Source organism: Salvia splendens, chromosome 4 (assembly GCF_004379255.2).
Source record: "Salvia splendens isolate huo1 chromosome 4, SspV2, whole genome shotgun sequence".
In the NCBI taxonomy this organism is placed as follows: domain Eukaryota; kingdom Viridiplantae; phylum Streptophyta; class Magnoliopsida; order Lamiales; family Lamiaceae; genus Salvia; species Salvia splendens.
In genome coordinates, this window is record NC_056035.1 from 32574642 (window position 1) to 32589596 (window position 14955).

The window sequence follows — 14955 nt, forward strand, 5'->3', positions numbered from 1 at the left end:
GTTGCTCACTAAGCTTGCGTTGTTTTACACCATTTACAACGAAACATACGACGGGATTATAATTATCAACCTAATCGCGTGCACTGAACATGTCTACGACGTATAGTTCACAGTCAGCTGAACACTTGTTCCATGAACCAACTTTCAACGACATTTAATTCCTGCGGATGCGCGGGAATAAATGTCGTCTACTATAATCACTTACCTAATCCACTATCAATTTATCCCCTGAACAGTTCTAAATCGAAAGCATACCAACAAACGATCAATCCTAAGCTATGTTAAAGAGACAATAGTTAAGATTTAACAACACTACATCATTAGCCAAAAACGTAGCATTTTAATTATCAAACACATTGTTGGTATCAAACATACGATTCAAGGTGTTAAAACAAATACACAAGCCTAGATTACAACTCGGAGCAACAAAGAGAGCCTAGCCTATACACATGGTAGAATGTAGAAATAAAACCATAGGTGTGATGCTCTCGTCGAGTGGAGTCGGGATTCGGGAATGGATGGTCGGAATAATGGCCGGAATGCCTTCCTTCTCTTCTTCCTCTCCTCCTTTCTCCCCCTCTGTCTTTTTCTCTGTCTCGTTCCCCCCTTCCAATTCATTTTCCCAGCCTTTCTAATCCATCAACCGCTGGGTCAACTGCAAAATCGCAGTTACGCGACTAAAACGCCCGACCGGGCGAATTCAAAGGAGGTAATCGCCCGACCGGGCGAAAGGCTACTGCATGGCCTCGCGGGAAACGCCCGACCGGGCGTTTAGTTGAAATCAGAACGCCCGACCGGGCGAACTTTCTGGACTCCGCATGCACAATATGGAAACGCCCGACCGGGCGTTTAGCGACATCAAAACGCCCGACCGGGCGAACTCTCTGGAATCTCAGCTATGCATTTCCGACGAACTTCCAGCTTCTAACACCCGAAACTACACTCAAAGCACGACTTGGTGAGTTATAATTAACATGAAATCCGGGGTAAAGAATAGGAAATAAGCTTCGCATCAGTTGGCGACCTACCAATCCCAACACTACAAACCGTTCAAGTACCTCAATGTTTGGCAGGAGGTGTGTGTGCATCCGAAGTATAGGGAAGACGTATTATCCTCCTCTAGTTCCTCCGAAAAATGGTCGAGGTCGGTATCCCTATCCGACGTCGGCTCCGATGAGGTGTCCACCCAGCTCGCCGGAGCTAACTTGGGTAGCTCCGACGCCGGCCCGAGTAGTTCCCAACGCCGGCCGCAAGGAAGGAAGAAGTCGACCTGCAACCGCCGTCGCGCCGCGACTCCATCCGCTCCCGCTCCCTTTGTGCCACCTTAACCCCCGCACCAACTCGTTGTGGGGGGTTTTGGCCCAACTCAATTTGGCCGATAGGTCAACTATGACCCTCGAGCAACTTCGATCGCATGTGGCAATGATACGGGGTCTCCAAAGAACATTGGGGGTAGAGCCGGATGAATAGTCTTCCGGGGGATATTTTTAGCCTTTAATTATGTAATTTTTATTTTTCAGGATTTTAATTATGTAATTTTTAATTTTTAGGAGTTTAATTATGTAATTTTTAATTTTTAGGATTTTAATTATGTACTTTTTAATTTTTAGAATTTTTATTATGTAATTTTTATTTTTTTTAATGTGTAATAGTATTCCATGTAATTTTAATGTATTTTAATATTGTGGAAATGTTTTTATTTAAATTGAATAATAGAATGGTGGGACCCTTGAGCTTGTCCTTACGGAAGAGCACGGATGTGAGTGTTGTGCTCTTGCCTAAGGACAGAGAGTAAAAGTGGGTCCGGACCCACATTCATGCTCGTTGGCAAGAGCATGGATGGGGATGCTCTAAGGCTGATATCTCGACCAAGGTAGTAAATTTTGGAATTTTCACAAATGTTTGTGGAAGGATTGCAGAGATCTCTCTCAATAAATAGAATTCAACTAAATCAATAATATGTAACAAGTACTAGTAAATCTTTCCATGCATATGTGGAAACTCTTCTTATATTATGAGACATACTAGAAATACAATGAAGCAATACAAAATCAATTTCCCTCCATTTACAATACACGCTCTGATATTTACAATTATGATTGAACCGTATTTCTAATAGCTAACACTATACTAGAAGCATATTTCTAGAAATTGGCTAAGCTAACATAGCAACCACTTCAAAAGATAACTCAACCCAAAGGGGGAGAACACTCTCTAAGGAGGTCTTTTTTATGTTCATCAAAGTCTAAGTGCTAATATGAAAATGATACTACATGTATAACTAGAAAAAGGCCTAAAAACTAGATGAGGAAACTACCATTGAAGGCTTAAGCATTGAGGGAACAAAGAGATAGGAAAATAGGCTCTATTCCAGCCTTAGTAAAATTCGCCTTAATATTTATTGATATAAACCATTTTGGGTTGATCAAGGAATCCATCCGTGGCCGTTAAAAACAGGCATTCTTGTCCAAATGATTTGGGATTGTTCCTTCTCCAATTTCATACTTTGGGGCTTGATTCCTGTTACGAGAAATCAATACAAACATCATCTTTTCTCAAAGCATTGTGATTCTCTAACCTCACTAGCCTAAAATACTCTCTCCGTCTCATTTAAAATGTTCACCATTCCTTCTTAGTTTGTCTCACTCAAATTATAAATTTTCTACATTTGGAAATATATATCTATCTTCAACTACATCATTAAAATATTGGGTGATGCTAAATGGTCATAATGTGGCCGGCCATAAAGAGTTAATTTAGTCCATTTACATGTATAAAAAAATTAGAATTACCGATATAAACTTATATGTGTGTGAATGAACTTGTGAGTTGATACTTATCTTTGAATTCAATTACGTAAAACACATTAATATCACGAATTACTGTATACGTTGAGCAACAATCAAGAAATGATAGTAGTAATAAGTTGAGCAAAAACTACGAAAGAACAACACTAACATGTTTAGCAACATATAATGAAGATGATATAAAAGTAAAATCAAGTAGTATTAAACCAAAAATTTGAAAAAAAATTAAATTTTTTTGTTATTTAATTAATTTATGTCTAGCCATAATGTGGCCGCATAACATTATTCTAAAATATTTAACTACTTTTTTCCCTTGCTACTTACTCCACTTAGAGCATCAGCAGTGGCGCGGAATTCCCAAAAACACCTCATGCCACGTCATATGGACTTCCCACTGCACTGCCACGTCATAAGGAATTCCCACTGCACAGTGGCGGACATCCCCAAGGACATCCCGAAGGACTTCCCACAGTTAAAAAAAATTCACAAATTCACAAATTAAACAATTTCTGGAAGTAAGAAATTTACGAAATTAAATAGTCGACACGAATACGGAGAAAATGCAACCACTTTATTTTAAAAAAAACATACTTCATTATAAAAAAATACATAATTACTAAAAAAATTACATTATTAAAATAAAAACCGGCTTCTCACTCCTCGGATTCCCCGTCGCCGTCCCTGCCGCCACCCCCCTCACTGTCACCGTCCGACATGTCTCCGAACCCCAAATCACGCCGCATACTGTTGATGAGGGGTTTAAGCTACCGCTTGTAATGGGGGTCGGTCGATTGGCGACATTCAACCATTGCACGTAACAAGGTTTCATGTGCCGCGATGTGGGCGAATGAGGGGTTCTCGGGATCGTTTTGGGCGGGTGCTGCCGATTGGGCCTCGGCGGATCTACTGGTGCTTCCCCTCGCCATCCGCGCCGTGGACTTTTGCCCAACCTGGTGACGGCGGCGGGCCAACGATGTGGGTGTTGGGAAATCTGCCTCGACGGGGGGAGTTTCGCGTAACCGACACTGCTACTGTACTCTCCGTAGTCGTTGATCTTCGTCCGCTTCGGCCAGCAAGATTCAACACCCCGCAGTGAACTTGGCCGAAGACTGCACCACAAGATACACCGCCCAATATTTGAATTCCCCAAAGCCCAACTGAGTGTCGGGGAACTGCTGATGAGATAGGAGCTTCACATCCTCGGCAGACATGCCGCTGGTTGCCGAGCGGAGGTTGTTTGTGTAAATGCCGGCAAATCGGTTGAGCTGCCTCTTCAGCCGATCCCATTGTTTCCGGCATTGCTCTCCGTTGTGAGGCTTCCCCCCTGGCGGTTTGAACTGGAGGTAGCTTTGGCTAATGCGCCACCACATCCGGTCGATGTGTAGGTTCGCCCCGACGTAAGGATCCTCCATTACACTGATCCACGCCTTCGCCAGCGTGACGCACTCGTCCATGATCTAGACGGTCCTCCTGTTCCCGATGGATCCCTCCCCCACCTCAGCGGCCCCCTCCTCACCACCGTACATCGGGACGCCCCGTCCCCTGCCCCTCCTTCGCCCTGTCCTCCCCCTCCTCACTGTCGCCGGTGGTGCGTCGATGGGAGAATCCCGGATCGGAGAAAGCCCCAACTCCTCGAGCGAGAACGTGTCATTGCCACTGAACTGAGTCTCGAGAGGAGAACTCGTCGGGTTGTCCGTTGACAGTAAATCCATATAGGGCCGATAGACGTTGTCCACCGGCGATTGGGGACCCCCTGCCTACTCCCCCGCAGCGACGTGCGATCCCTGCATCATCCCGGGCATCATCATCCCCGGCATTTGGGGCATCATTCCGGGCATCATCCCCGGCATTCCGGCACTCGCCCCGGGCATCTGGGGCATCATCCCATACCACTGCGGGTACATGTTGTAGTACCCGGGCATCATTCCCGATGGCATTTGAGATTGGGGCATCATCCCCGGCATTTCGGCACTCTCCGGCATTCCGGCACTCCCGCCGACGGGAAAATAAGGCGCCGGTGACTCGCTAGTGGCGGGGGAATCGCTATCGTGGTGCTCCATTGTTCTTCGAAAGAAAGGTATTTTTAGAGAGAGAGATACTCGTTAATACAAGTGGTGCGAATGAAATGAAGTTCAACGAGACGTATTTATAGAAATTAAAAAAAAACATTTAATGCAATAAACGGGAATTCCTCGCGGACGTCCGTGGGAGTCAACGCAATGGCGGACGTCCGAGCGGCATCGCGACGGAATTCCGCGTAAACGCCGCGGAACTGCAGTGTTCTCGGCGGAATTCCGTATCCATGCCTACCATGCACAATGACGGACATCCGTCGCAGAATTCCATCCGGACGCCATTGCTATTGCTGATGCTCTTATCACCTCCTTCTAAAATTTTGTGGCAGTAAAAAATGACAAAAATTATCCTAAGTAAAATGTGATGGGGCCAATATAGTCGGCATAAACTTGCATAGTTAAAGAAATTAAAACATGTGGCTCAATTACTCAGCTCCACTCGGACTGTCCATTCCATATTTCCTCCCTCTTTCCAAATGTGTGGACACTATCAAATTCACACACAATATGAGATCACCATTTAAACAACAATACTATTATCATTTACACGACATTTGATAGAGACCCTTATTATTTATTCGTATACACCTACGAGTTTTAATACTCCATCCGTCCCGTACTACTAGCACTTATTTCCTTTCTGGGCGTCCCAAGTTATTTGCACTCTTTCCATTTTTAGTAAAAATTATCACCTACAGCCGCAATTGTTGACTTTGCTATACACTCATTCCTTAATCTCCGTGCCGAAAAGGAAATGTGCGAGTAGTGCGGGACGGAGGGAGTACTTCTATTCCTTATAATAATTGATTAATGAAGAAACAAAATAATTAGGATAGAAAATCTTGTTTTCGTTCACTTAGATCCAACGATCCATATTTATGGGATAAAGTAGGAGGGCATTAACGTACTTTCGCAGGACTCTGTCTCTAACTTCTCCTCCCTCCTCTATTTATTTAATAGAGTATCAGAAAACAGAAATTCTCTCCGATCCCAAAATCCCAATTTAACCGCTCCATTTCCATTGTCTTTTTCTCTCTCTCCATCAGCACTCAGCAGCAATGGCGGCAGCGGCAGAGGACCATTCTCTCTCCACTCCCCTCCTCTCCTCCGACCAGCCCCAGCCCCACGTCATCGTCACAGTCCAAGACGGACCAGATCTTCCTCAACCCGAAGCCGATCCCCGGCCCCAATTTCAACCGGGAGATGAGAATCGCCGCAATCCCTACGCGTTTATCGGGGCGCACGACGAATTTGAGGTGCCCGGATCCTCCACCATCGACCCCTTCCGCAACCACACCCCAAGCGTCCAGGGCCTCTACGAGTGCCTCAAGATACTCATCTGCTTGCCTATCGCGCTGCTCCGCCTAGTGCTCTTCGGCCTGTCTTTGACAGTCGGCTACTTGATTACTCGCCTGGCGCTGTGTGGCTGGAAGGACAGGCAGAATCCTATGCCTAAGTGGCGCTGCCGGCTCATGTGGGTCACCCGCTTTTGTGGCCGGGCTATCCTTTTCTCCTTTGGGTATAAAGCTCGTAACTTTATTAGCTTCTTTTTAAATTCTCCAAGATTTATGTTGGGAGTAGCAGTTTTATTTTTCCTATGTTGATTTACTTACAAATTGAAACTATTTCTCTGACGATTAGTTCTTAGAAAAAAAAATTAAGTACTATTTTAATTGGGGAAGCATCAAAAGTTATGAAATCAGAGTGATGACTAGGATTGATTTTGAGCTAGCAGTTAGTGTGGTTACTCGTAAGTGTCCTACTTCAAAATGAGTTGTCCCCGAATAAGTTTCCTATTTTAGAATTCCGTGATAAAAGGTTGCCAAACTTCCTACCTAACCCCTGTCATCAATGCTATTTTTTTGCTTTTTAAGTTTTTAACTTGATAATTAGTAGTGGTAAGAGTGAAGTTGCCCACTTTCTTGAAGTGTGTTTTGGTGGAAGGGGAGACTTATATAGATGTTGTCACTGTCAGCATTCCATTTAAGTGAGTTCGGTTTTAGTTGATTCAGTAACTAACTGTTGTTTCTTTTGCATATTTTGTTCTGCAGCTACCATTGGATAAAAAGAAAAGGAAAACCCGCGCCAAGGGAAATTGCTCCTATAGTTGTGTCTAATCATGTATCATACATTGATCCGATTTTCTTTTTCTATGAATTATTTCCCACCATAGTGTCTGCGGATACACATGATTCCATGCCTTTTGTTGGGACCATAATCAGAGCAATGCAGGTATGATTGTAATCTTTCTCTGATAAGTCTGTACAGATTTTTAACAAAATATTTAACAATTTATTATTCCAATAGGTCTTACTTTTCTTTTTATTCCGGTGTTCAGTTGGGGAAGCACATGTATTTCTCAGGATGAAATCTTTTGTTGTTTAGTTAGGGTTTATTCATTGCAGTATAATCATGCTTGGTGCCATCATATATATAATTTAATCGTTATGTTTTTCCTGCATTAGGTTATTTATGTTGATAGATTCTCGAAGTCATCGAGGAAGCATGCTGTAAATGAAATCAAGGTAGGAAAATCCCATATGCTGTCATTTATTCTGTCTTTAACCGAAACAAATACATCGATATCTCTCTTGTAATTGTTCTTGGTTAAAAATGTATTTAATTTCATTTATCTGTATATAAGCTATTTGATACAGAAATGTTCTTTAAGGACCTGAAAACAGAGAAAAGCTTCATGCAATTGGTTTCCTCGTGTGCTTTTATTTCCTGAGGGAACAACAAGCAATGGAAGAGTTCTTTTATCATTCCAAATCGGTGCATTCATTCCTGGCTATCCTGTCCAGCCAGTTGCTGTTCGTTACCCCTATGTTCACTTTGACCAGTCATGGTAATGCCAGATTTTTTTTCCCCACTGGATATGCCTCTTCATTTCTTTTTGCATGCTCAACTTTATATTTGTGCCATCTTTTTACAGGGGAAATATCACACTTGCCATGTTAATGTTCAGAATGTTTACACAGTTCCACAATTTCATGGAGGTATGTTTCTTTGTATTTGATTCTTATATCTGTGTAGTAGTTATCCCTGGATTATTATCTTTTCGTAACTAGATGATAGTGGCTAGTGCTACTGCTACTGCTAACAGGCCTAAAATAATTACAACATTAGGCATTTCCTTTTATAATAATCCTACACTGCTTTAAATGGAGCAATGTCTTGACTCTATGCCCTTTATTATATGTACTAATTAGTGCAAATTGCGGAAGTAGTGAATTTAACTACATGTGTATATGTTATCATGTTTGAGCTGCTGTTGCATTTCACATTAATAGAAAACCCAAAATTATCATGTGGTGTAGAAAGGGAATGCAACAAATGTTTAAATGGCATTTTTTGTATGTAAAAGAATTTGCTGTAATATTAAGAGCTTTTGTATCAATTGTGAAGTAGCTTGGCCTCATACAGTCTTTAATGTTACTACAATATACTGATACTGACATACCATTCTCCTGTCACAATTCACAGGTAGAATATCTTCCGCTTGTTTATCCTAATGAAAATCGGAAGGAAAATGCAGTTCATTTTTCTCAGAGGGTGAGCTACGTCTAAATTTCTGTATGGATATGCTAGCTCTCATTTATGTTAAGCAGCAGTAACCCTGAAGGCTCTTTTGGGTCTAACTTCAGTCTTACCACACTCCAGTTGCCTGTAATTAGCTATCGATTTGGTTATTTCCCAAATTTCTGAAACTTTGTTGATGTCTAATGTATTTCTATTTACTAGAACACATACCATGACCTTGAATGTGGCTTCTTCATCTTTTTTTTCTTTCTGAGTATACAATATACTATTGTCTAGCATACAAATATTGCATTAATACTTCATTTAATTATGTTATTCACAAGTGTTCTTGACCTAATGCAGACTGGGTGTGCCATTGCAAGTGCCCTCAATGTAGCACAGACGGCTCACTCATATGGAGATTTTATGCTTCTTGCTAAGGCTGCTGAGTCAAAGCAGGTTGCATATTATTTTCCAACGCTATTAAAATATGTTTGTCTTCAATTTTGAAGAGAATATTTCAAGATTATATGTTGAACTTTAGTATGATAGTTTTGCATGTGCTCTTTTTTTGTTGGAGTTTATGACTGGTTTCAGTGCCTTAAATATTAATGTGTTTTAAGTTTAACTAACTTGAGTCCTGAGACCTAAGATTGAATGTAAGGACAGTCGGCCTTAGTCATCTACAGTAGTAATATGTTGGCCTGCGGTTTGGTTAAATTTGGCTTTGAAGTCCAGGTCTCCAACTTCTTGTATAAACCATTGATTTTTTAGCCTTTGTGTTTCTCAAACTTAATTTTTGTAAATAATGGATTACTGTAATTACTCATTATCAATTTTGTTTAGATTTAGTGGTATCCTATTTCTTCTGCCTTTACATTTATTTGTAGTTATTATTAAATATGCTTGGTTTATTTGTTCTCCATCTAGTCAAATCCTGTTTGATAAGTGTGCCCATATGAATGGTTGTTCACAATGTTGATTTTCTTTCTTGTGCAAATTTGAATGATCCATTGATAGTATATGTTTTTTATTTTCTTTTATCAGGAAAACCCGTCGCTTTACATGGTAGAACTGGGCTGGGTACAATCGGTAAGTTAAATTGGCCTTATGTAAGTGTTAAGGAAATTAATGTCACCTTTTGCATTCTAGAATTGTTTTGGATGTTGGGTCCACTGCTAATATCATCCCAAACACGTTTGAAAAACAGTCGACGAAGAAATGATGTTTAGAGCTAAATTGATGTGCTTAGAGTAAATGTCTACATCATTAAAATTCTCTTGCTGTAGTGCTTTGTGTTTAAAGTTCAGTAACCATAGGCTGGAAATATATGGGTAACAAAGTAAATTCTATATGCCTCGGTATCCTGGATCATGCAACTTTGTTGTAAACTACTTGTAATTCTTTTGATTTATTGTATCACTTAACTGCAGTCTTTGCATCTGAGTGTTGTGGAAGCAGTTGAGTTTTTGGAGATATTTCTGTCGATGAATCCAGATCCCAGGTATTCCGAAATTTCGTTCTGTTGCATTAAATATATCATTTTATAGTTGCTTCAGCCTTCAGTAATACAGATTCTTTCTGCATTTTAGCTTGGTCTACCTCTAACACACCGTGTAATGCACTAATACGATTAAGAAATGCATAAATCATTTTGCGTCCTTCCAATTTTACCCAAAGTTGCAATCAAGCAGTTTCATCTTTCAGTTTATTTAAGATGGAATTATCCAGGAACATCATAACTTCGTTATGTATGTGCTTTATGAAGAAGATTTTCATGTGAACAAATTGGCAAAAGTTAAAAAAACAAAAACTACTCCTACCTTATAGAAGGGTTTTGTAGTCAGCTGTCAAAGTCTCTGGCAATAGATTGGCTTGGTCAACTCTTATATATTTTATACTCAATACATGGCGTGAACAGGTCACTGTCTAGATAAACTATTGAGTTCATAGCTTCTGTACTCGGTGAAGAAGAGAGTATTTTTTTATTTATAATGCTCAACCACTTACATGTTCTAATGAAATTAAGATGATCATGCAACATTTATAACTTGGTTCTAATAATGTTTTTATTTATTTCAGTGGGCGTGTTGAATTCCGTGATTTTCTCAGAGCTCTGAGACTGAAACCTTGTGGCCTTTCCGAGAAGGTTAGTTTTAAATGTTTCTGAATTTCAATCTCCTTCATGAACTGTTTTACCTCTTTTCATAGTAACTTGGGGTTTCTGACTGCATCCAAAACGACAATGATGGATATTGTAATTTTCGATGCAATTAAAACTTGGGTGATAGCCCCCCACCCCACCCCACCACATCACATCACTCTTTCCAGATTCTTGTGTAGATTTTACGGAACAATTTCTTTGTTATTCTGCAGGTGTTTGATTTTATTGATGTGCAGAAGATGGGTAAAATAACATTTAAGCAGGTAAGTTTGTTATAGAATGCTCATAAAATTTGTTAATTTGATATGGATATTTGCAACAAACCAGTACTAGTGGTTTTCTTTACCAACCACACGTAGTATCTCAATTAGCAGGTTTTGGAAACCTTAATATCTAAAAGAGAAAAAAAGTGGAAGCAGTTCAACAAAACACAAGACCCACTGGGGAGTAATAATGTATTTTAATATCATATGGTTTCCTAATGTAGTTTGGGTATCCTACTCTGGCTTTCTGGTTGTACTGTCTCAAGAAGAGAAGTTTATGCATTTAAAGAACGTACTATATATATGTTGAAACTCAATGAGATGTGTATTTTTTAGCGATGTTGTATCCTGTTCAAAATGTTTCTGACATTTGAAATGTTATGTCATTTCAGTTCTTGCTAGGTTCAGCCCATATTTTGAAGCAGCCTCTGTTTCGGAGGGCATGTGATGTGGCATTTGGTGAATGTGCTATAAGTGGGAATGATCATATTTTGAAGCAAGAGGTTTATAACTATATCTGGCTCCCTTTTGTCGCTGATTCTAAAACTGTCTTGTGACTTTTATTCTGAGGTTTTCCCTTATCCCCTGTTTTTTGTTATTTTGTCAGTTACAAGATGCAGTTTCACTCTCAATTCCAAGTTTAAATACCGAGGAGGTTAGTTGGGTATCTATTATCTGGCATTAATCATATCAAGAATCTTGACGCTCTGACTTGTACGCATTTAAAAATATTTTATTTTATGGTAAAAGGATGAAATGTTCTACCTTACTGCCACTTAATTAACATATCTCCTTTGATAATTGGGCATTTTAGTGTGAACAACTATGCTGCGGCTTTAATAGACATCTTTCATACGATTTGTGGCATATGTTGGTGCTATAGATAGATTATTTGCTCTCGTTGATTAATCTTTATTAGTTGCATTATGTTTGTATGTATGTACATATTCTGACTCGTGCATATTCTGCATAACTGGATATGCGTAAAATCTTCATTAAATATTGAAAATGCTAAGATATGCTTTGAAAACTTAGTTATTTCCCTGTTATCTGTCACCACCTAAGAATGTAGATACATATTCCGTCCACACAAACATTATACTCCCTCCGTCCACCATTTAAAGAGCCTTTTTGCCATTTTGGTTTGTCCACAATTTATAGAACCATTTACTTTATTCCACTTTTAGTATGCAAACCCTACATTCCATCAACTTTTTATACTCACAATCCAATATAAAACTGATACTTTAAAAGGGTCCCACATTCTCCTTTTACTTTTCTTCACAAAGTCAAACAATTTCTTAAAACCCGTGCCGAGTTAAAAGGGCTCTTTAAATCGTGGACGGAGGGAGTATAGTTTTATTTTCTTATTTTCTCAGACTTGTTTATTGTGGTGTATACAGATTCAAGGGCTTTTTAGTTTGTTCGACGTGGATAATGACGATAGGATCAGCAGGGACGATTTTATCTCCTGTTTGAGACGGCATCCTTTGCTCATAGCACTTTTTGCACCCAAATTGCTGCACAGAGGTTCGTCCATAGCTGATCAAAATTTAGTAGAGGAAGTCTTGTAACGACTCATCTGGAGAGTAATGCTATTGCTTTATTAGTGGTTATGCTATCTACAGAGGAGACTGTAATGCAGCCCTCATAGTCAAATTTACTAAAATTTTGTAACCCTTATTTTGTGAGAAGAGCTTATGTTTTTTTTATGGCATAACAGTGTCTGTAAATTTGGCATGTCTCAAGGAATTATTGTAAAGGTACAAGAGCAGATGAGATTTGATGGGGGAGAATTAATGTTGTGAAATTGGTAGACATAAATGGTGTAATGGTGGTGGCCTTGGATCATTGTTTGCTTACCAAATGCCATAAATTTTGTTCTGTCCAAATGGCCCAACTTATTATGTTTGGGAATTAGCTGTCCTTGGATGTGTCAGCCTCTATAAATCTACTTCAGTATATAAGTGTGAACTGAATCAATTAATTGAAACAATTTTCAGATAAAATAAGTGTGTACTGAAACAATTAATTGAAACAATTTCCAAGCATGTTTAAATCATGTATTTCGTTCTTAGAGCATCTACATCTATGCTCTTGTCAAGAGCACGGATGTGAGCTCGTATCCACCTTTATTCATTTTTAATTCCATTCTTTTCCGCAAGAGCATGCTCTTACACTATTCGAAGGTTCTATCACTCTATTATTCAATTTAAATATTTCAATTACTAAAAACATTTCCACAATATTAAAATTCATTAAAAATACCAGAAATACTATTACAAATTACTAAAAAAAAATTAAAAATCACATAATTAAAAACCTAAAAATTAAAAATTACATAATTAAATTCATAAAATTTAAAAAAAATCCATTATTCGTGGTCAAATTTCGCCCAAATGTGTTTGGTTAGGTCTTCTTGTAGTTCGATGTGGAAAATGGATGATGAATGTGTATATTTATAGATGATTTTGGGATAACAATTTAAAAAAAATTAAAAAATTGAAAAAATGTTAGAAAAACGGTTATATTTCAATCAGGGCACGCCACGTCAGCCTGCTCTTCGGCAAGAGCACAAGGCGAGCACGTTGCTCGGCGCGCCGATAGCACGGGCGGGTGCTCTTATGCTCGTAGTCAAGTTTATTTTGAGCATGACACAAAAATGAAAATAAATTTATACCCTCAAAAAAGGAAATTGAATTTACAAAAGTATAAGTACTCTCCTTTAGTTGACCCATAGCTCTACGGCTCCCTTATAAATAGCGATTGACTCAGTTCGAATGAGTTATGTCATTATAAAATTAAGTACTACTAGTATATGTTATGAATACTAAAATTTAATTATTTATAAGATAAATCCTTGGTAAGATAAGGTACTACTAAAAAAGTAAATATCCAATGATAGCTATAAATTTGTGAGGATTTTAATTAGGAAGTGTAGTGAAGTATTTGCTAGTTCAGATTTAAATGAGCTTGACCTATCTTACCTCAAATCTAATGTTAGCTCATTTTCTGCTACTTAAAACACCCAACATAAAAAAGAAAATACTCCTAGTTATGTAACAGCAAAAGAAATTAGTTGACGCTATTTATCATATTGATTCATATTTTTAATCAGTTGTTACTCTGTAAAAATTGACTCAATGATTGGTATAATGCTGGTCCAAGTGTTCCATGCAGTGCCGATGTTCCAATTTGAATTACTTTCCTCGTCTCTAAATAATAGTCTTCTTTTAATTTTTACTGTTTCTAACTGTAAAATATCACCTTTTTTTTTTCTTCTATCAAATCCTCATGATTCGAGCCCATTACGATAAAGTCAATCCGAAAATCCAAAAATTATAATCACCTATAAAATGGAGAAATAATAAGTCTTTCATTTACGTTTTGACATGGAAGAAGATTCAAATTGACAGGCAACAAAGAACAAATAAAAAGAACAAAACACACATATTTCCGATAACCAATTCTCCACCAACGGTTGATCAGACGACCTTTTTCGAATGAAGATGCATGTGTAATAAAAATAGTGATATGAATGCCTGTATTAAACTATAAGGGTAAGAGCATCTCCAATGGCGTCAAGCGGGCCGGCTAGCCGATTTCCGGCGCTCGCCGAACCATTGGAACCGGCGAGCGCCATTTCGGCGAAAAAATCGGCGAGCTCTGGCCGATTCGCGAGCGCTCGCCGATGCGCTCGCCGGTCTGCTCGCCGCCATTGCAGGCTCAGGACCGGCGAGCGAATTTAATGTTTTTTTTTTAATTTTCGAAACACTATATATACGCGATTTGCACGTCATTTTCATTCGCACCACTTGTTTTAACGAGTACTCTCTCTATCTTAATTTCTGTACAAGATCAACAACGGGAAATGAGCAACGTTGGTGGTAGTAGTTGTGGGGATGATGAGGAGTACGATCGTCGAATGAACGAAGCGTTAGAGGCCTATACGAACCGTGAGATTGATCGGCTGCTGCAGAGGGCCTTGCAGCCGGCGGTACCTCTACCTCGACCACGACCAGTTGTCCACCGCCGAACAGTGATTGAACGTGATCACGTAGCTGCACATCAGCGCCTATACGCAGACTACTTCGCACAGGAGCCGCGGTACAACGACAACCATT

At 39.4% G+C, this 14955-nt stretch overlaps 1 protein-coding gene across 2 annotated transcripts; it reads left to right on the top strand.

The window, feature by feature from the left end:
- The first annotated feature begins 5854 nt into the window (after nucleotides 1–5854).
- LOC121799497 (lysophospholipid acyltransferase LPEAT2-like) lies at nucleotides 5855–12655 on the top strand. Of its 2 annotated transcripts, XM_042198890.1 has the most exons (15): nucleotides 5855–6401; nucleotides 6934–7114; nucleotides 7348–7407; nucleotides 7567–7730; nucleotides 7818–7881; nucleotides 8369–8437; nucleotides 8768–8863; nucleotides 9452–9496; nucleotides 9838–9908; nucleotides 10487–10553; nucleotides 10781–10831; nucleotides 11224–11334; nucleotides 11439–11486; nucleotides 12235–12361; nucleotides 12555–12655. In XM_042198890.1, exons 1-15 carry the CDS (start codon nucleotides 5941–5943, stop codon nucleotides 12590–12592), a joined length of 1653 nt encoding a protein of 550 aa, XP_042054824.1. In that variant the 5' UTR covers nucleotides 5855–5940; the 3' UTR covers nucleotides 12593–12655. The 2 variants fall into 2 exon arrangements, with proteins under 2 accessions (XP_042054824.1, XP_042054823.1); XM_042198889.1 differs by having other exon boundaries at nucleotides 12235–12655.
- The last annotated feature ends 2300 nt before the right edge of the window (nucleotides 12656–14955 follow it).

Excerpts from the sequence above, each read along its gene's own strand:
- LOC121799497 (XM_042198889.1), top strand. The coding sequence starts at position 5,941 with ATGGCGGCAGCGGCAGAGGACCATTCTCTCTCCACTCCCCTCCTCTCC. Across the intron at positions 7,882-8,368 it reads AGTTCCACAATTTCATGGAG|GTAGAATATCTTCCGCTTGT; the intron begins GTATGTTTCTTT and ends CACAATTCACAG. Across the intron at positions 11,487-12,234 it reads CAAGTTTAAATACCGAGGAG|ATTCAAGGGCTTTTTAGTTT; the intron begins GTTAGTTGGGTA and ends TGGTGTATACAG.